General features: G+C 36.1%; 1 protein-coding gene across 1 annotated transcript in view; it reads left to right on the top strand.

Moving 5' to 3' along the window:
* Positions 1 to 20,854, top strand: part of ADAMTS20 (ADAM metallopeptidase with thrombospondin type 1 motif 20) — a 183,701-nt gene that overhangs the window by 121,958 nt on the left and 40,889 nt on the right. Inside the window, exons 29-31 of the mRNA XM_042948461.1 lie at positions 11,404 to 11,571; positions 19,454 to 19,627; positions 19,709 to 19,879. Coding sequence (XP_042804395.1) covers positions 11,404 to 11,571; positions 19,454 to 19,627; positions 19,709 to 19,879 — 513 coding nt within the window. The remainder of the gene's footprint in view (positions 1 to 11,403; positions 11,572 to 19,453; positions 19,628 to 19,708; positions 19,880 to 20,854) is intronic.

Raw genomic sequence — 20,854 nt, 5'->3', positions numbered from 1 at the left:
TTCCTCCTCTCATCTGGACTTAACCCTATCGTACCAGTCTCTGATCCTGTGAAAGTCGTTTCACTCATCTTCAATTTTGACTTTTTTGTGCCTCACATATTTCTTTTTAAAATTTACTCTCTCTAGGGATGCCTGGGTGGCCCAGTCAGTTAAGAGTCTGACTTCGGCTCAGGTCATGATCTGACAGTTTGTGAGTTCCAGCCCCAGGTTGGGCTCTGCTGACAGCTCAGGACCTGGAGCTACTTTGGATTCCTGTCTCTCTGCCCCTCCCCCGCTCACGCTCTGTGTCTCTCTCTCTCAAAAATAAACATTTAAAAATTTTTTAGAAAGTTACTCTCTGAAACACTTTTACCCATGTCTTCTTAAGAAAAATGAGGGGGCGCCTGGGTGGCCCAGTCAGTTGAGCATCCGACTTCAGCTCAGGTCATGATCTCACGGTCTGTGAGTTCAAGCCCCGCATCGGGCTCTGTGCTGACAGCTCAGAGCCTGGAGTCTGCTTTGGATTCTGTGTCTCCCTCGCTCTCTGCCCCTCCCCCACTCATGCTCTGTCTCTCCCTCTCTCTCTGTCAAAAATAAACATTAAAAAAAATTAAAAAAAAAAATGAGACAGAACACTTTTCCATCTTGTAAACCTGAGGCTTTAATCAATCTTCATATTTGATTAATAATTTGAATGGCTATAGAATTCTAGTTTGAGAATAATTTCCCTCAATTTTTTTCCATAATTTTTAAGTATAATTAACATTCAGTGTTATATTTTCAGGCGTGCAACACAATTCAATAATTTCATACATTAGTGCTCATGACAATAAGTGTACTCTTAATCCTTTTTATCTATTTCACCTATTCCCCACCCACCTCTCTTCTGGCAGCCACCAATGCTCTGTATTTGAGTGGGTTTTTTTTTGTCTCCTTTTTTTTGTTGTTGTTTCCTAAATTCCACATATGAGTGAAATCATATGGTATTTGTCTGTGTGACTTCTTGCACTTAGTGTTACACCCTCTAGGTTCATCCATGTTGCTGCAAAAGCAATATCTCATTCATTTTTATAGCTGAGTAACATTCTAGTGTGTATACACACAACGTCTTGATCCATTCATCTATGGATGGACACTTAGGCTGCTTTCATATCTTGGCTATTGTCAGTAATGCTGCAGTAAACATACGGGTGCATATATCTTTTCAAATTAGTGTGCTGTACTTTTTGTAGCTTCCGTATTTTGTAATTGGAAGTTTGTACCTCTTAATCCCCTTTCTCTTTCACCCATTCTCCCACCCACTCCCTCTGGCAACCACCATTTTGTTCTGTATATTTAAGAGTCTGGTGTGCAGGCTTTTTTTTTTTTTTTTCCTTTGTCTTGTTTTATCTTTTTATTTTGTTTCTTAGATCTTACACATGAGTGAAATAAAATTTACCTTACAATTTGTAAGGCATCTTCTAGCATTCTGACCTATTTATTGAGATCTAGTGATTCTGAAATCTAATCTGTTTTTTGTGCCCTTATGTTTATACTTTTGTTGCTGAGGCTCTTGGTATCTTTATCCCTGTCATTCTAATATTTCATGATGAGGTGACTTTATATGTTTAAAGTTCAGTTTTCTAGCCATTTTGTGGGCCCTAACATTAAGGATACTTGTAATCAGAAAATTGGTTGTATTTTTTTAAATAATTTCTATGCAGTGGTTTTATTGAACTCATTCTAGTGGAAGGTTGGTATTCTTGGATTTATCCTCTAATTCTCTTTTTATTCTCCTATCTTTGTCATTTGGTTTCACACACTGGGAAACTGTCAATATCTATACCTTCTCTTGAGTTATTTTAGTTATGTTTTTAATTATCAGAAGGTTTTTCTTTGCATTCTAATTGCTTTGGGGTCATAGTATTCTACTCTTATTTCTTCCATACAACATCTATTTTCTTATATTAATTACAGTTTTTTGAGGGGCAATTCCTGATTATCTCTTTAACCTTCATACACTTTCTTTAGGGTGAGGGTGGGAGTGGTTTTCTGGTTTTCTTATTGACGATTTCCTCCAAAAGTTGATGATTTTCTGCAGCTCCTTATTATTTAAAAATAAGGCACTAGAGAATTGATTGGAAACTCTGCATTTGCATAGAGTTTAATGACTGAGTTTCCCTGTCAGTCAGTTCTTGAAGGTCTGTTCTTTTGGAGACCCAGTTTCTCAGAGAAGGACCCTCTAATGCCCTACCTGCGAGCCAGAGAAATATGGGCAGAGAGGCTAAGTAAGGCTCAAGAGTTCAACGTGTGGAATTCCATTATTTTTTCATCAATCATCTCCAATTCAAGAGCCTCCCTCCCCACCCCCCCACCCCATTTAATTTCTTCAGAGAAGCCTCTGATCTGGCCAATGAGGAGTGTATCCAGTGCTGAGCCTCTTGGCCCTGAAGGTACGAGTTTGTCTTCCTTCCTATTGGTCTTCTTCATTCCCTTCATCCTCTTTAGATCTTCCAAAGTTACTGAAATCTATTTGATTCACTCTGACTTTGTGGGATTGAGGGAGGGGAAATGAATACATATGGTCACACCACCATTTTTAACTGAATCTGGTTGTTTATTTTTTTAACCAGATGTCTATTTGCCTTCCCTTCCTGTTTCTCTACCTCATGCCCACTGTGACAATAACTTAAGGTATGTCTGGTGTGTTTTTCAGTGTCTAGGTAAGCAGAGTTTGTTTTACAGGGAGAACAAGATAGAATCTTATTGGAATTCCATTGGGGTGATTATCCTTCTATCTCATCGCTGAATGAATTCTAAATGTATGTGCCTTGAACAACCTCCATATTCTATTCAAGTGTTTCATAGAGAAATCCATGCCGTAGATTGTATTTTCACCAGTTTGTATTTCCTAAGGATTAGGAAAGGAAGAAAAAGGGGAATGGAAGTTTAATATGCATTTTGAGTCTTGTGTCAAGCAGTGTTTTAGGTTATTCATATGTTATCCTTTAATCTCACAACTACCCTGAGGTGGGTATCATTGCCACCTTATTGTGAGAAAACAAGATCAGCAAGTTTAAGCACCTAGCCCAAGGTTGCTCAGCTGACAATGGACACTCAAATGTAGGTGTCTGATTCCAAATCCCATGCCCTTTTATTCTACCCTCTACTTCCCAATAGTAAAAACTATTAAACCCCACCTTAAATTTTAACACAAAGAATTCATTTTAATCTAATTAAGATAATTTTGAAATTAGTTTAAATTCACTAAAATTAATCCCTAAAACATTCTTGCTTCACAACTTTTATTACATATGATAAATAGATGTAAATATGTTCAACGGGTATTGTTCTTTTAATTTCAACTCTGACTTTTCCTTATCAAAGCATTCATAGATCTTTTTTTATTTCTCATCTGAGAGTTCTCTGTCCTTTTCAGACCATTATAACCCTACTTAAAAGCAAACTTCTTGGCTTTATTTCTATTAACTCCCACAACTAGCACAGAACATTTGTAGAAACTTGAAATGGTAAATCCTGCTATTCTGCTGACACTTGATTTTAAGAATTTTATAAATGTTACCATAGCAATGCCTTAAAAGTCAATATTTTTGAAAGGTATGCTTTCGTCATTTTTCTGACCTTTTAAACTTTTTATGGTCTACCCACACTAAATAGTTTTCTAGTTTGTTCCATCCAGGGAGGCAGGTGCTCATGACTCTGGATGTAGGCTCCCAGGGGACAAGAGTGGGGTTTTCATCTTGGAATGTGCCATACAATCTTACAAAAGTAATGTCCTAGTTGTTGTGATTTGTATAAAGACATTAAGAAAAAGTAAACTTACAATGATGACCCCAAGGAACTGTTTAGATGAGTTCTAATTGCTAAACAGATTTTATAGAAGAATCAGAAATGTTCATTACCCCTTTGTAGTACACACAACTATACTATTAGAAAGCTAAGAAAATAAATTACAAAATTTAAACTTGAGAGTTTTTCCTGTTTTGTTTTGTTTTTAACTATAGATAGTGCTTACATTTTGAATAAAAATTACATTTACTGGGTGATGGGTACTAGGGAGGGCACTTGTTGGGATGAGCACTGGGTGTTATATGTAAGTGATGGAATCACTAAATTCTCCTGAAACCATTATTACACTATATGTTAACTCGTTTGGATTTAAATAAAAATTTAAAAATTTACATTTACTCTTACAGCAAAATAAACCTGAGTTCAATAACTAATGTTGGCATGTTTGTAATGATTGTTCATCAAATCTTATTATTGAAGAAAACTAATCAGATGATTGGGTACTATAGTTATCTGTCACTGGGATGATTTTTCCTTCCGATTTTCTGATATTTTATACGTATAAAATAATATCGTATAGGTGAAAATTTCTGTAAAGTATTTGCATTAGTTATTGATTGCAACTTTGTTTCAGGGTTTATATTTGAAGGTGAAAATAATCACAAAACTTGTCCAAAGTCATAATTTAGACAATATTAATTATATTGAAATATAATTGAGATATTAGCTTAGAACTATGAATTCATTGTGTATGTACATAAATATATACAATATGTATATTTAAAATAATTTAGAACATGAAATAGAAATTAAAATTATAATTATCGGGGTGCATGTGTGGCTTAGTTGGTTAAACCACTGACTTCAGCTCAGGTCATGATCTCACAGTCAGTGAGTTCGAGCCCCCAGTCAGGCTCTGTGCTGACAGCTCAGAGCCTGGAACCTGCTTTGGATTCTGTAGCTCTCTCTCTCGATGTCTCTTGAAATGAATAAACATTTAAAAAAGTGTTATAATTATTACAATGACATGAATGCAATGTAAGTTTGCTGGATATGTTTGTTAATAATGTGTTTCTTTGTCCCTTAAGTTGGGACTCAAAACATTTTTGCAAATGAATCTGACTTAAAAAAAAATTTAAATGTCTGGAGTTGCAAACTTTAAATTAATCAGAAGCAATGCAATAGAATATGAAATATTTCATATTCAGTAGTGATTATTTTTAAGACCAAATGCTGTCTTGGCTTATTAAAGCTGTATAATCAAAGAATGTCTGTAACAGGTTAAAAAGAATTTTCAAACTCCATTTAATTTTGAAACTCTATGTATAATCTTTCAGGAAATACTGTGAATAGGGTCACTGTTGATAGATTTAGTATCTTACTCTTTAGTGCACATATGCATTGAATTAAAGGAACAGTAGCAGTACTATTTTACAGAGCTAACACCCCACTCTCACTATGCATATTTTGCCTTTTTTTGTTCGTTTAAGCCTATTCTATAGTCTGGCTATTTATTCTAACTACATTAATGTGTTACTTCTGTGATGAGGAGTTCTATTTAAAATAGTGTCCTACCAATGTAGGGCATGCCCCTAATTACAGAGTGGTTGCATAAAACTCATCTAAAATCTTACTGAAATTGGGCTTTACCCTTAGATATGTAGATGTTACTGGCTTCCTGAAGATTTCAAAAACCATGCTGTTCCTGGGTTCAGATGCAGCCTTCTCATTTTACTTAAAGAATGCTACAGGCTTCTTAAAAATAAAAAAGAATAGATAAGACATATATGCATGTACACATACACACAAGTGTTTTATTCCACAAAATATCTAATTTATGGTCTGTCTTGATCTGAAACTCATTTCCCTATTATGTCATTTCATAGATCAATCTTGTTTTGTGATAGTGTTGTAAGGACATTTATCATATAATTACCAAAAAATTTAAAAAGTCTCCTGCCAAATAGTTACGGTCAAAATTTCCCATTAAAAATTTTTATCTTTGCTACAGAAGCATAACACAGTTCAGTTTTGCAAAAGATCAAAGATAAATAATACATGTTCCTATACTGAGAAATTAGTTGATATTTTTAGAACTGGCACTTTAAGGCTAAGGAACACACAACTAAATTCTCTCAAATTATTTCAAGAGACACTCTAATACCTGATTATATTTTTTGCTATCATTGTGTTTAAATCCCACCATTTTATACATAGTAGTTTGATGCTTCTTCAGTCACATGTAATGGAAGTGATTTCTGGTTTGTAATAAAGTGCATTCAGATTTAGATCTGTAATGTGCAACGATTGCGTTCCTGGGAGTTTGGCTCTTCTAAAACAAAATGATTGCGTGAATGCTTTTGTTACCTGGTTGTAGGTTTTCCTGGGTTGTCTGAGGAAATGGGCTAATGCCTGCCATACAATGAGTAAGTGGATAGGTATGACGCCCAGACATATGGCTATGAGCTTTCACATTTTCGGCAGATGACTACAGACCTTGCTGTCAGGAGACAGATGATGTGCTAGCCAGAAATAAAGCAAAAATTCACTTCATCCAATTTTTCCAGTTTTATTGAGGTATAATTGACATGCACCAATACAGAAGTTTAAGGTGTACAGCATGATGATTTGACTTCTCTTGTGAAATGTTCACTGCTGTGAGTTTAGTTAGTATTCATCATCTCATATAGACACAGTAACAAAAGCAAAAATAATTCCTTGTGGTCTTTTAGAATTTATTCTCAACAGTTTCCTGTATATATTATCACAGTGTTAACTATAGTCATCAGGATGTATGTTACATCTCTAGTACTTATGAAGTCTCTACCTTTGATCACTTTGCTCCAGTTCCTCCCTCTCATCGTCCCCCACCCCTGGTAACCACAAATCTTATCTCTGAGTTTTTTGGTTTTTGTTTTTTTAAGACTCCACATATAAGTAAGATCATACAGTATCTTTCTCTGAGTTATTTCACTTATAATGCCCCCAAGGTCCACCTATGTTGTTGCAAATAACAGGATTTTCTCACTTTCTATGGCAGAATAATATTCCATTGTATATATGTGTGCCACAGCTTCTTTTTTTTTTTATTTAAGTTTATTCATTTATTTTGAGAAAGAGCATGCGAGTCAGGGAGGCTCAGAGAGAGAGAATCCCAAACAGGCTCCACATTATCAGTGCAGAGCCCAGTGTGGTACTCGATTCCACTAACCCTGAGATTATGACCTGAGCCAAAACTGCTTAATCGACTGAACCACCCAGGTGCCCCTGCCATAACTTCTTTATCCATTTATCCATTGATGGACCTGGGTTGTTTCCATGTCTTGGCTTTTGTAAATAATGCTATGAATGTAGGGGTGAAGATATCTTTTGAAGTTAGTATTTTCATTTCCTTTGGATAAATTCTCAAAAGAAATGGATCTTATGGTAGTTCTATTTCTAATTTTTTGAGGATTCTCTATACTATCTTTCCGTAGTGGCTGTACCAGTTTACAATCTCACCAGCAGTGCACACAGCACTGTGTGTTTCCTTTCTCCACATCATCACCAGAATTAATTATTCATTATTTTGGTTATGGTCATCCCAATAAGAGTGATGTGATATTTCATTGTACTTTTAATTTGTATTCCCCTGATTATTATGTTGAGCACCATTTCATGTACCTGATGGTGATGTTTTCCATTTCTGAGAACTGGAGTTAAGTAAACTTCATTTCCTTATTTTGTTTAGCAATGTAAGTGTCTAGAATCAACATCTGTCACAAACTGTCAATTCCCTCCTTTATAATATCTTTAAAAACAAAATAATAACCCACGCCTCAAATATTAAAAATAGTCTTATTCTGGAATTATGTACAACTTTAAAAACAAGAATAGACTTGTTACAAAGTGAGTCATATTAAAATGATTAATTCCAACTTTCCACCTTGGAATTGAAAGTGCCATCCAACCTGCACAACTCTGGAGATTGTATTTCATTTTTAGAGCTTGAAAATCCTATATTTGTTTCAAATTTTCTTTTTGCCTTAAGTAGACATTTGTCTTCACCTAGTTTATGGGAATAGGCAGTTCAGGTTACTTATATTTAATGTCAGCACTTCTGAAGTAGATTGTATCCTATTTCTACTATCCCACCGCATTTATGAAAATATCTCAGAACTTAACACTATGTTAACTAAGAACAATAGGGATGATTTTTAAGAATTCTTTTGATGAGAGTGCAGGAAAATACACAGTGTTAGTAAAATCTCAAGGGAGTAGGATGGTATCAGGAATATAAAAGAGAAAAACAAACAAAAAAATTTGCTGAGTACCAAAGAAAAGAATTGTCATGTTTGAGTATTCCTATCAAGTGGGCCAATTTGTGGTATCTTTGCAACTCAGAACGTATTGTGGTTTGCAAGAAAGAGGGTAGCATTTCACTAGTTATTCACTTTATGAAAACCTCATTCCAGCTAAAACATGATTCTTTGCATAACATGATCTCTTCTACTTAAATCATCATATAGAATTCATCAGACTTGATAAATAATATACTTACTCCCCTTCAAATCTTGAGGAAAAAGAGCTCTACTTTAAAAGTGCAACCAAGCATAATTTATTTTGCAATTCTTTGTGCTTTATGTCTGTCTTTCCTAGAGAACTTTGGTTTACAAACCAATAAATACATTCCAAGGAATTTAAAATGTGTTAATAAATTACCTTAGAGTTTAAGAAAAACAAAAGGAATTGCTTACACCAAAGATCAACATCAATTAATCAGCCGATATTTACTCTACCTGCCTTTTTGTGGGTGATGTGGGTAATCTTTAAAAGGTCCTTGACCTCCAGAAGTCTGGGTAGATAAAGAATGTGACAAAAGTAGAAAATGATGAAGTGCTAAAACCAGAGTGAGACTCAGAAGAATTTAGAGAAGTGAAAGATTGACATGTATTTACCTTAGACATAGGATTGACTTAGACCTTTAAGGATAAATCACATTTAGCAAGCATCAAAGGAAGTGATTAATTGAGGTAAAAGGAAATAATGTGAATTAGGCACTCTTGTTGAGTGAATATGTCACATTAAAGAGAAAGTTACTGTATTATGCCTAAGTAGAGCAAAGGTGTGTGTTGAAAAGTAACAATATAAGGTCAGAAAGGTATGTTGACTGAAATTTAATGGATCAAGAAAGCAAAAAAGAATATAAGTTTTGATTTACTTTTGAAGGCAATAGGAAACCATTGTCAGTTTTTGAGCCAAAAAAATGTTTAAAATTATGTTTAATAATAGTCTTGGTTAAAGATTAGAATAATGATGAAGAGAAAGACGATCTTGAGTTAGAGTAGGAGACACTATTCAGTTTTATGAAGAATAATCTTGGCTTTGATAGTGCACTACAATGTCTGAGTTTACATTCCATTCATAGATATTGCTCGTAGAGGAAATACATCGCTGAATTCTAAAGTAGAATCTTTAGTATCCCCTCTTATGGTACATAGTTTAATAAATGAATGGTCATTTTTATCAGAAATATCAATAATCAGCTGCATATTTACTGTGTGATTCTTGGATTTCTTGGCATTGTTAAAACTCAGAATTTTACAAAACAGACACATGGGCAATGTCCAGAGAAGACTTACTAAACAAATATATGACCATCCATCTTTGTCCATCGACAAGCTTACTTCTTCAAAACTGACTTTAAATATCACCTTCTCCTTGCTTGAGTACTTATCAAACATCCCAAAAGGAATGGTTACTTTTCAGAATTTCTTAAATCCATAATTTTTATTGTATTATTTTAATGGTCTTTATGACTTGTGTTTTTTTCTGATTTTTATTGGGTTTAATATTCTGTAGATCTACTTTGGTATAATTGATTTAATAGGTGGTATGTGTCATTTAGATTATAAATATTTTGAGAGTAAAGGGCAAAAGCAAAAGGTGTTTAATGAATCTGTGTCTTCAACTCTTGGTATATAGTAGAAACTCAATAATAGAACAAATAAGTTACCAAATATTTTTACATCTTCCATAAGAACAATTGTGTTGATCTTAATTATCCACAGTAATGCTTGCTGACAGGAAGAGTAATGAATGCTCTTCTGTTCTAAAGATCTAAAGCTTAGAAATAATAATATGTACCTCAGGAGAAAAACATTTTTCCATGTGTGAACATGTATATATACTTCCTGATGATATATGCTTCATGCTCAATAATATGTAATGTTTCTGGTATAAAAGATAACATACTCTTTGAAAAACAGATAGTGAAGTCAAGAAGCAGGGAAGTACCCAAGTCAGAAAGAACAGAGCATATAGCTAGATCCAAGAGAGAAGGTCAATAGGAAAGAATGCATACTCACTGTAAGTTACGAAGTTCCCTTAGGGATTTTCACAGAATTAAGTGTGTTCTAAGTGACCTGTAAGTGACATTTCAGATATGATAATAAGTCTTAATAATCAAGGCACTGAATTAAATCAATTGCCTACACAAATGAGATATAGTATTGCAGATCATATAAAATGATAAATTATCCCCCAACTGTTTTTTTAATTTAAAATATTTTAAGCATCTAATAGTCTGTATTAGATAGTCTCACAGTCTTTGAACTATAGATAAAATATATAATATATTATCTAATATTCTCAGAACTCAGTGTATGTTTCTAAATGAAACCATATGTGAACAGCTGTCTCAGAGGTATGATAGGAGTTGTCTGGAATCCGTGTCTTAAGTTTTCTCTGGTACATATATTATGCTGAAAATTGCCAACATCCTGAAACCATGTAAAGGAAAACAGTAGAAAAGGAAGCTAATATTTATTGAGAACGTACTGTATGTAACAGGACTGGATTAGACCTTTCATATTCTTTATCTCATCTTTATAATGAACCTGTAACATTGGTGTTATTATTCCCATTTTATAAATGAAGAAACTGAGTCTTGGACAGGTTATGAAATGCACCCAGAGTCACCCTGGTAGTAAGAAGCAGAGCTCTTTCAAAGAGCCCAAGCTCTTTCCACAACATGGCTCTGGCCTCACTCATTAAATGGAAACTGGCTGAAAAATGAAGTCATTGTTTCACTTACATCTTTACAGAGATTTTAGTTATCTTTTTACTGAGTATATTGGAGGGTTGATTGTACAGAGATATGTTTCCAGATTGATGCAGAAAACAAACCTGAACTGGAGTGCACTTAAAAAATAAGTTTTCTCCTTTCTCAATCACAGTTCCCTGCATTGAGAAATCATTGCATTTTCTTTATACATCCTAAGCATACTTTGCAGTGTGGGAAACATATAGGGTTAAAAATAGAATAGTGATGACTATACAAAATTTAAATGCTCATGTGTGGTAACCGGAGTTAGCTTCAGATACTCTTTAACCTTAGGGGATCTAAACCATTTATGTACCAGAAGAATGCTTGGTACCCTGTAGACACTACTTCTTATGGAATTAATGGATAGCTCATGTCCGTCAGTGTACTTCAATGTCCATTGATGGTCCAGGGCAGATGGACAAATTGTAAATTCTCTCCAGTTAGAAATATCCAAGAAAGCAATGATGTTTTGATTGCTTCGTTTTATATATTTTGAAGATAAATTAGTCAAATAAAATGAATCAAGTATATTCGTGTTTATTTTCTAGTGCTCAGCTTCTTGTGGTAAAGGTTTAAAGTACCGTGAGGTGCTTTGCATTGACCAGTTCCAAGGGAAATTAGAAGAAACATATTGCAGTCATCTACAGAAACCTCGAACTCACAAAGCTTGTAGATCTGTCAGATGCCCTTCATGGAAAGCCAATAGGTGGAAGGAGGTAAGTGATGTATTTTGTAATTATAAATGTATTCTTGCATTTATAAAGAAAATCTCAAATCCCTATGTTGATATAACCTTGAAAATTTTACTCCACTAAAATGTGTTTTACTCTGTTAAACATGATTTTATACTATGCTCTGAATTAAGGTACATTGTTAACACACTTGCTAAGTCTATATCTAAATAACAAATTAGTCCGTTGATTTTTTGTGACTATTGATGATCATATTATTCCAGGTAGTTTAAAAGTCAAGTATAGATGATGATATATATAACAACGTCCTTGTTTCCACACCAAAATCTTGGATTTTGAGCTAAGGTTACGTTTTGGAGAAGGGACTGCTAAGTTCTAAACAGGAGCATCATTGGAGTCTTTTAAGAGTTAGGAACATGCCAGAACTAGGTAGCCTGAGCTGGTCGAAGGCTAGAGTGAACACACCTGGAAAGACTCAGCAAAATCCATGCCTACTTTTCAGCATTGTCTCAGGCCACTGAATCTTAGGGACAATGGATAACTTGTTCACTAAGAGCCTTAGTATTGGGCTAAATATCTTATCTTGAATAGTGTGATTTAGTTGCAAAAAAGACTTTCCAACTCTCAATTTATATAGTTGTTATGTTTTGCTTAAAATCAGGGTTTGCCTGGGCCACCTGGGTGGCTCAGTTGGTTAAGCGTCTGACTTTGGCTCATGTCATGATCTCATGGTTCGTGGGTTCAAGCCCCACATTGAGCTCCATGCCCACAGCTCAGAGCCTGGAGCCTGCTTTGGATTCTGTCTCCTCTCTCTGCCTCTCTCCCGTGCACACACGCGCACGTGCACACACTCTTTCTCTCTCAAGTATAAGTAAACATTTTAAAAAATCAGGGTTTGCCTTACTTTATCTGCACCAAGATATAATGCACCAGAATAATGGCAAAGTGGTTTTCCCCAAAGGGTGAAACACTGTAAAGTCACTGAACGCAGCACTGAAGGCAGCATGTGGCAGAGACTTTCTAATTCTGACACCAGCCAGGAACCACTGGGGGATGGGTGTGGAAGTGGGGCAGACTTTGGCTTCTTGGCCACCAGCATTCCTGTTGATCCCCAGGGTTCTTCTGCTGTGCAGCTGCTGTGGTTGGTATTCATGAGGGACACTTTCTGACCCTTGACCTCCAGCCCCACAACAGCAAATCAATCATCAGTGCTAACAAATTGGCCTTGGCTTACCACCAAGTATGAAATTATATAAGACTCACTAAATGGACGTGTTTAAGGGGTTTCTAAGATACAGATATGAATATTCAAAGACTATAAAAAAACACAGATGCTTTTGTACAGACTCTGCTTTCTTCTCTTTGAATTGGTTTTCCTTGTCATAGAAATTAGCTTCATACACCCACACAGTCCCCAAATCTCTGCCAGAAACAAATGACCATTTGTGAAGTCGTTGGCTTTTGATTTATTCTATAAAAAGTACCCACATGAAGTTAACAATTGCAGGCTGTCACTGTGCTACATGTAATAATATATTCAACAGAAGTGTAATTTCAGAAGTAGTTACGAGCTAATCACTGGTTGCTACTCTGTTCCGACTGTATAAATTGTAATGTTGCTTTAGTATAATCACTCACTGTAAAATAATTTCATTTTATTACTATTTTACATTATACCTCAAGTGGAAAGACTCATTTAGCAAATTGTGACCACAAAGGTGCTCCAGTGAGTTTTGAGGTAACTCTCTTCATTTGGTAGTTGATATCATTTTTCAAGGAAAGGATTTAGTAATTCATTTTAGCAACTGCTGCCAAACAGAAACAAGCATTGGTGTGCAGAGCCATTTGTCCTCTCACTCCAGATGTATACCTTTAGAGGCAAAGTAAATACTAGAATCATTTAGGAAGGAAAAAAAAAATCTCCCTCCACTTTCTGAAGAGTTCTTTTGAGTTCATAAGAGTTCTTTTGTTTGTTCTGTTCTGTTTTGTTTTAAACTTAATTTTACCTATTTGAGAATACTAACTTTGCTTGTATATTCAAGTTTTTAAGGCATGGTGCTGGAGACCTCATTGTTTCATGCTGCATCTACTTAGGTCAGTACCATCCAAATGTAGCTTTTATGCTCAGAAAAAAAAAAAAAAGTCCAGAATTCTTGCCTCCTCTTGATCATGGCTAATCTGCTGGACAACTTGGAAAGAGGATCTCACTCAACCCTACTGAATCTAGAGCCACATGATATCAACCACTTGCCTGGTTCCCCTTCTCTGAGACCCATCATTTTCTTTCTAGTATTTTAAGATCAGAGCTGGAACCAAAGGTGCTAGAAGTTCTGAAATCTCACACATCTATTGACTGGTGCCCCCTCTCCCAAAGCCCCTGGAAACATTTTTTTTTTTTGAAACTATATGCTAAATGCTAACATTTTAAGTGATTTTGTATTTCTCTAATTCCATATTTCCCAAATACATAAATCCATATTTATATATTTTCAAAAATTTCTGATGTATACATATATATCTCTTATAGCCTAAAAGATAGTAGATCTTAATTAAGTCCCGATAGCCTCTGATCAAGAGCCCAGAACCTCTTCATCTCTCTTCCCCGGCCAAGCGATGTTCCTACCAGTGAAGATAGGCTGGAGCCCCAGGACAGGGAAGATGTGTTTTTGCTCTGGGGCTGAGTGAACTATACTTCTCAATCTCTTCTGGTTGGTTCCAGCAATCCTGTTTTTGCATTTCTATGCTGCCTGTTCACTCTCTTCCTTTCTCCCCTTTCTTGATACTTAAGATGGCCTTTCTTTGAGTGGCCTCAGATGACTAACTCTCCGGTTTAAGGCATGTATCAAGAAAGTTTTCGAGGCAGAAATAATTTTATCTCTGCAAGAAAAGTGAAAAAATTGGGAATAGGAAGGGAGCAACAAGGGACAGCCACTTCCTGACCCTGTGAAGAGTCAACTACAGCTATAGAAGTTAAGTTGCTTATATCTGCAGCAGGCAAGGAAGTTGGGGGTGCGGGGGAAGCATGTGAACACAGGTCTATTTGAGCTTTCCCTACTATAGTTGCAGTCATAATTATTTCATTATCATCATTATATACCAGGTCATCGTTATATTTCCTTAGCAATATATTGCCACTCTTACAAGGGAACCTACAGTCAACAATTGTAGATTGTCGCTGTGTCACATAGTGCACATTGAATAGAAATCTAATTCCTATGTGTACTGAATTCATTGCAAGCTTATTTTTGTTAAAAAAAGGTATGTTGTCTAAGTACAAGATACATAATGGATTTTACAGTTTATGGGGAAAAACAGTTTAGTTGATCACATATTAAATATGATGTAGTTGTCTAAATTACTAGCAACATAATAGGCCACAGTAGTGATGGATAGTGTTCAAATCTTTGGCACAGATCCTGGTCAGATTTTTGGAGCAGTGCCTATTCCAGGACCCACACTGTAAGAAAAGTCTTGACAAATTCCCACATCCCCAGAGAAGTACAGTCAAATGGTTACAACCATTCTATGTCAGTTCCATTGTATTCTACTGCAAGTAAGAAAAGTCCTAATGATGAGTGGCTTCAACTCAAAGACATTCCTTGTTTACATAACAAAACCAGAAGGTCACTGACTTTAAGTTTGACTCAGCAGCTTTACAAGGTCAAGGTGCTGGATTGGCATTTCTGTGATTTTATTGGTCAGCTCCTACTGGTCATAAAACAGCTGCCACAGTTTTAGGACTTACCCCTTTATACTTTCTCACATGAAAGTGAATATGCATTTGTTCTGTGTTGGAAAGGAGGACAGATTCCAGATGGTCGGTAAATGTTTAAAGACGACTATTTCAGCTCAATCTGGGCGAGTATTTGTTAACTTAAGAGTCACCCAAAAATGGAATGACTGCTTTCAGGATATGGCGAATATGCCCAGACTGAGGGTATGAAAGTATAGGTAGGTTTGATGGTCATTCATTTACTATTGCTGTAAAAGGAATTTCAAAATCGAAGAGAAATGGAAGTTACACATTCCTAGAATCTTTCCTAACTCCAAACGTTCTACTATTGAGAATACTGCTGCTACATTATTGACTCACTGAAATAGACCACAATTAAGAATAACTATGGTAAAATCAAAACCTAAATCTGTTATTAAGAAATTATAGGGGCACCTGGGTGGCTCAGTTGGTTAAGCATCCTACTCAATCTCAGTTCAGGTCTTGATCTTAGGGTCATGAGTTCAAGCTCTGCACTGGGCTCCACAGTGGGTGTGGAGTCTACTGGAAAAAAAAAAAGATAAATAATGCATCAAGAGACAAGACATCACTATTTGAATTTTAAATAATTTATGAAATAGCAGCTTGGTGAACCTACTTTTGCAATGCATGTTCTGGCATTTCTAGCAGTTGCTGAAATGACTACAGTACCTGTGGATTGGTGAAAGTTCACCTTCTCCAGTTCCACTGTCAAGTCTTTCAAGTGCCAGTCTGTGCAGTTACAGTACATTACGTATAAATCGGATGTTCGTCTGATTGTTCCTGTTTGAATTAAATAATGCTGTGTTGGTGAGTTAGTGCATTCAGTATCTGTGTTATACTTGTAATTATAGTCTCCCATTGACTTCACATTAGTTATCTGGATTTTAAAAAAAGATAATATGTAACATGCTTATAAATCTGGAGTTCTATGAAGCTGTTAAGTAAGGATACATATTTTAGAGTTAGAGGTGTGCCTTAAAAGGTCATTCTAGTAAGTCACTTGACTAAAGAGTGAGTAATCATATCTTCATAGCATCCACCCCTGTGGGGGAGACTGACCAGGCAAAAGTTCTGCTTTGGAAATGTTGAATCTGGGGTGCCTTTGACATATCTAGGTAGAAAACACAGGAAAGTTCTTGTAAATACGTAAAACATTCTTGTAAATACATGGAAATGCAAATGTTGAGGTCAGAATTAGGATCAAGGCTGGAGAGAACAGATTTTAAAAATTGGTGCATAGAAGAAATTGCTCAGAGCGTTCAGAGGGTGTATACGCTCAGAGCGTTCAGAGGTTATAAACAGAATCCCGGAATCTGCTAATATTTACGGCTGAACTGAGAAAATAGAGTCAGGTAAGGACTCTGAGAAGGAGCAATCTAAAAAGAATAGAGTACCTGGAGCCCAAGGGGATTTCAATCACAGAAGCCAGAATGGCTCCACAGAAAGTGGTCAGTGCTGCTGAATGCGTCCATGAGATTAAGACAAGATTTGAACAGTTTTTGTTGGATCTCTCAGTTAGGGTTATTGATGATATTGGGTTAAGAAATATTTCATGTAAGCCATAAATTATCTTTTCTGTTCAAATCTAAAATTGCATCAAATTGCTTTTTTCTATTCTTATCTTAAAAAAACTGAAAAACAAGAAGTTACTTGTTTTCTTTCAAGCAGTAGGCCATTTTTTTTTTTTCCTTTTAGGGAAGAGGCCCACAGTAGTAGTTACCCATGGTCACAGTGGATTTTTCAGTGGATTTTTTGCTATGACCAAGGGACCAATAAACCACTGTGGCTTATTGAATTTCAGAAAATTATAATTGTCTGATAGAACAACTTGCTAAGCTGTGTTTTGTGAATTCTTTTTTTCCAGGATTTTTTTTTTCAGGTTTAGAGGCAGGAAGTTTTCCAAATGTAGTTTATATTTCTGAAATTATCCCTGGAAAATGTTTGCAGGAGCCTTATTTTATAGGCTAAACATTTTCAAAAGAGGTTCCGATAAGCTAAATTACATCTAGACATTTTAGTCTGCTTAATATTGTGCCCTGCACCGAACACACATTAAATTATTGTTTTCTCCATACAAAGGAGCTGGGTTTTGTGAAAGCACTCAATGAGGACAAAATTCAACTGGTTAAGCACAGAATGAAGGTAAATGTAAGCTATGTAGATATGTATACTGTTCTTCATAAGTTAAAACATATATATAAATTCTCTTTCAAGTCAGTGGTTATTACTTGTACACACAAGAAAGAAAACTAAATTTTCAAGTGCATTTAGAATGAAATGCTGCAACAGTCTGTAAGAGAAATTCAAGTCTACAAGTTCTTAGCTTTTGTGGGATATAAATATTTTTTCATTCATGGTAAATCCATATTCTGCAGGTATATACATTTATTGTTGCAGAAAAAGAAATTTGTTACTCTGAGACTCCTACAGAAACATAAAGTTTGGTGAAGGACCTTATTTTTTTTTTTAAGTTTTACTTATTCATTTGAGAGAGACAGAGACAGCATGACTTGAGGATGGGGAGAGAGAGAGAAGGAGGGCGAAATCCCAAGCAGGCTCCACGCTATCAGCGTAGAGTCAGATGCAGGGCTGGAACTCACAAACGGTGGGATCATGACCTAAGCTGAAACCAAGTTGGACGCTTAACTGACTGAGCCACCCAAGTGCCCTTGCAAGACCTGAGTTTTTACCCTAACAATATCACAGGTGGGAACAGTGGGGCAACCCCAGATATTCCTCAGTAGGACTTCCAATCCTTTCTGGAATAACCCAGAGTATGTATGTGTGTGTGTGTGTGTGTGTATATATATATATATATATATATATATATATATATATATATTTCATTTTTTATTTCATATATATATTTCATATATATATTTCATATATATATATTTCATATATATTTCATATATATATATATTTCATATATATATTTCATATATATATTTCATATATATATATATGAAACAAACTCACAAATTTTATCAGTATCACTGGGCGTTCTCCATACTTTATTAATGTTGGCACCACAGCTCTTGGTTGTGGTCAAGCTGTGTTGTAAATATGAGCTGGCATTCTAGAACTGCAAGGGCCCAGAGAGGTTACCAGCTCCTTCCCCATCCCCCAAAGGCAAGGACAGCTTAGGGTAAGGCGTCAGAAAGAACTGAACTTCATCTTGCCTTCTAAATTGTTTTTTTAATGTTTATTTATTTTTGAGAGAGAGAGAGAGAGCGTGAGCAGGGGAGGGGCAGAGAGAGGGAGACACAGAATCCAAAGCAGGCTGCAGGCTCTGAGCTGTTAGCACAGAGACCAATGTGGGGCTAAACTCACGAACCGTAAGATCATGACCTGAGCTTGAAGTCCGACGCTTAACTGACAGAGCCACCAAGGCGCCCCTCATCTTGCCTTATAGAGGCAGAAGCACAGGCAAGTGACTTACCATCTCTGAGCCTCAGGTCCTCAACGCTGCTGGTCACAGGTAGAACTGTTGTTAGCAATAAATCTAGGGACACATCCTATGAAATTTTACAAATAACACAAAATCTTTGAACCGATGAGAAAAAGGAAACCTGAGAGGCTATGGCAAGATTGTCTAAGTTTACAGTTTGTACAATCAGCTTCCCCAAACACTGTCCATTGAAACACAATCATGAATCAACAGATTAGCAAATATTTGGATCCCCAAACTGTAATGGTGCAAGTATAAAGGTGAGCTTAACACAATCTTGGAAATTATTGTTCCTTTAAGGGAGATTATGTATACAGTCTCAGGATTTAAATGATGTTTAAAAGCAATGTAGTAGAATAGTTTCATTGTGCAGTGAGTTTTATAGATATTAAGAATGTTGAAGTCAGAATAGTTTTCAACTGGGATGGAGTGTCTGGTATAAATTCTCGTATAGTTTGTCATGGTTTCCATAAGGCTTGAGTAGGTACCGCAATATAAAAATCTATTTGCGTACTTGTATGGATGCTTCACCCCAGACAGCCTTAAAAATACTGATTGCATGTATATTCTACCCAACGCCTGATGTAATGTCAAGCTATGTTTCAAAGAAACAAGAAAATAGGCCATGGCACTCTTTTGCTATCTTTCCCTAATTCGATATTTGCTCGCTAATTGTTCAACTCACTCGGGCGTCTTTGTAGTGCTCTGTGACCTGTGGTCCTGGAGTTCAGCAAAGGGATGTGTACTGTCGGCTGAGAGGCGTTGGTCGGGTGGCTGAAGAAATGTGTGCTGGATCCACCCGGCCTGATTTTCAGCGGCAATGTTGGCGTCAGGACTGCATGCAGTACCAGTGGGTGGCAGGAGAGTGGCTGAACGTGAGTATTGAGAAGTAAACTTTGAGAGACACTGCATAAAAGACTGACAGAAAAAACCCCATTTTGTCATTGCACCTCTAGTGTTCAACGTCATGTCATAAAAAAGAGACACATCGGCAAGTGAAGTGCATTGATGCACAAAACATTCAAGTGAATGAGAGTTTCTGTGAACCTTCCACCAGACCTCTTTCAATCAAGAAATGCAGGAACCCTTCCTGCAAGTATATTGTGGTAACAGGAGACTCATCACAGGTAAGGCAAAGAAAAAAGTTAAGAAGTTTTGCTCCTGAGTCTAAAAACAACTGAGTCTAACATTTGATGTGGTTGAAACTGGGTCTAAATTTGTGGGGGCAGATAGTGGTATTCAGAGCAATCTAAGCAATGGAACCACACATGGATGGTGCAGAGAGAGTAATAGCAGCATGCATGTTCAACTCTAGCTCGGTTCTCAAGTGTCAATTGGGGCCGACTGTGAAAGCAACCACCAGGAACAGTTTGGCAAACTGGCCCTGCGGAATTGCCTGCTGTTTAAAAACAGCTTTCTTGAGGTATAATTGACAAACAATAGACCACACATATTTGAAGTGTATACACCCATAGAACCATTACCATATTCAAAATGAAGAGCATCTCCATCACCCTCCAAATTTTTCTTGTGCGACTTTATAATTCCTTCCCCTCTCCCTTCCAACTACAGATAACCTAATGTGGTTTTCATGTTAGTGATCCCTCACTATATTATTTTGCATTTTCTAGAGTTTTGTGTAAATGGAATCACACCATACGAACTACTTTTTGTCTCATGATTTTGATGACTTTAAGTATTTTGAGATTCAGTCAGGTTGTACTATGTATCAATAGTTTATTCCTTTTTATTATTGAACATTAATCCAGTTGGATATCTGGATATGGATATCTCCAAGTCCACTAAAATCTTCTGTGATGTCTGATCTGCCATTAATCCCCATGCAGTTTTTTTTTTTTTTCAATCTCAGGGACTGTAATTTTTATCTTTAGAAGTTTGATTTCAGCTTTTTTAGATTTTCCATGTCTCTACTTTTTGAGTATGCTACAGTTATTGATAACTTTTTAATGTCCTTCTCTGCTAATTCTAATGTCTATGTGTGTGCACTTACAACTGAGGGGATTTTATTGTGCTCTCAAGTTTGTGCAACCATCACCATGATCTACTGCTAGAACATTTTATCACCCCAAGAGGAAACTCCA

The sequence above is a fragment of the Panthera leo genome, chromosome B4, assembly GCF_018350215.1.
Source record: "Panthera leo isolate Ple1 chromosome B4, P.leo_Ple1_pat1.1, whole genome shotgun sequence".
Classification (NCBI taxonomy): Eukaryota; Metazoa; Chordata; class Mammalia; order Carnivora; family Felidae; genus Panthera; species Panthera leo.
Note: the sequence above shows the minus strand (reverse complement) of the source record. Positions and strands in the feature narration are given on the sequence as shown.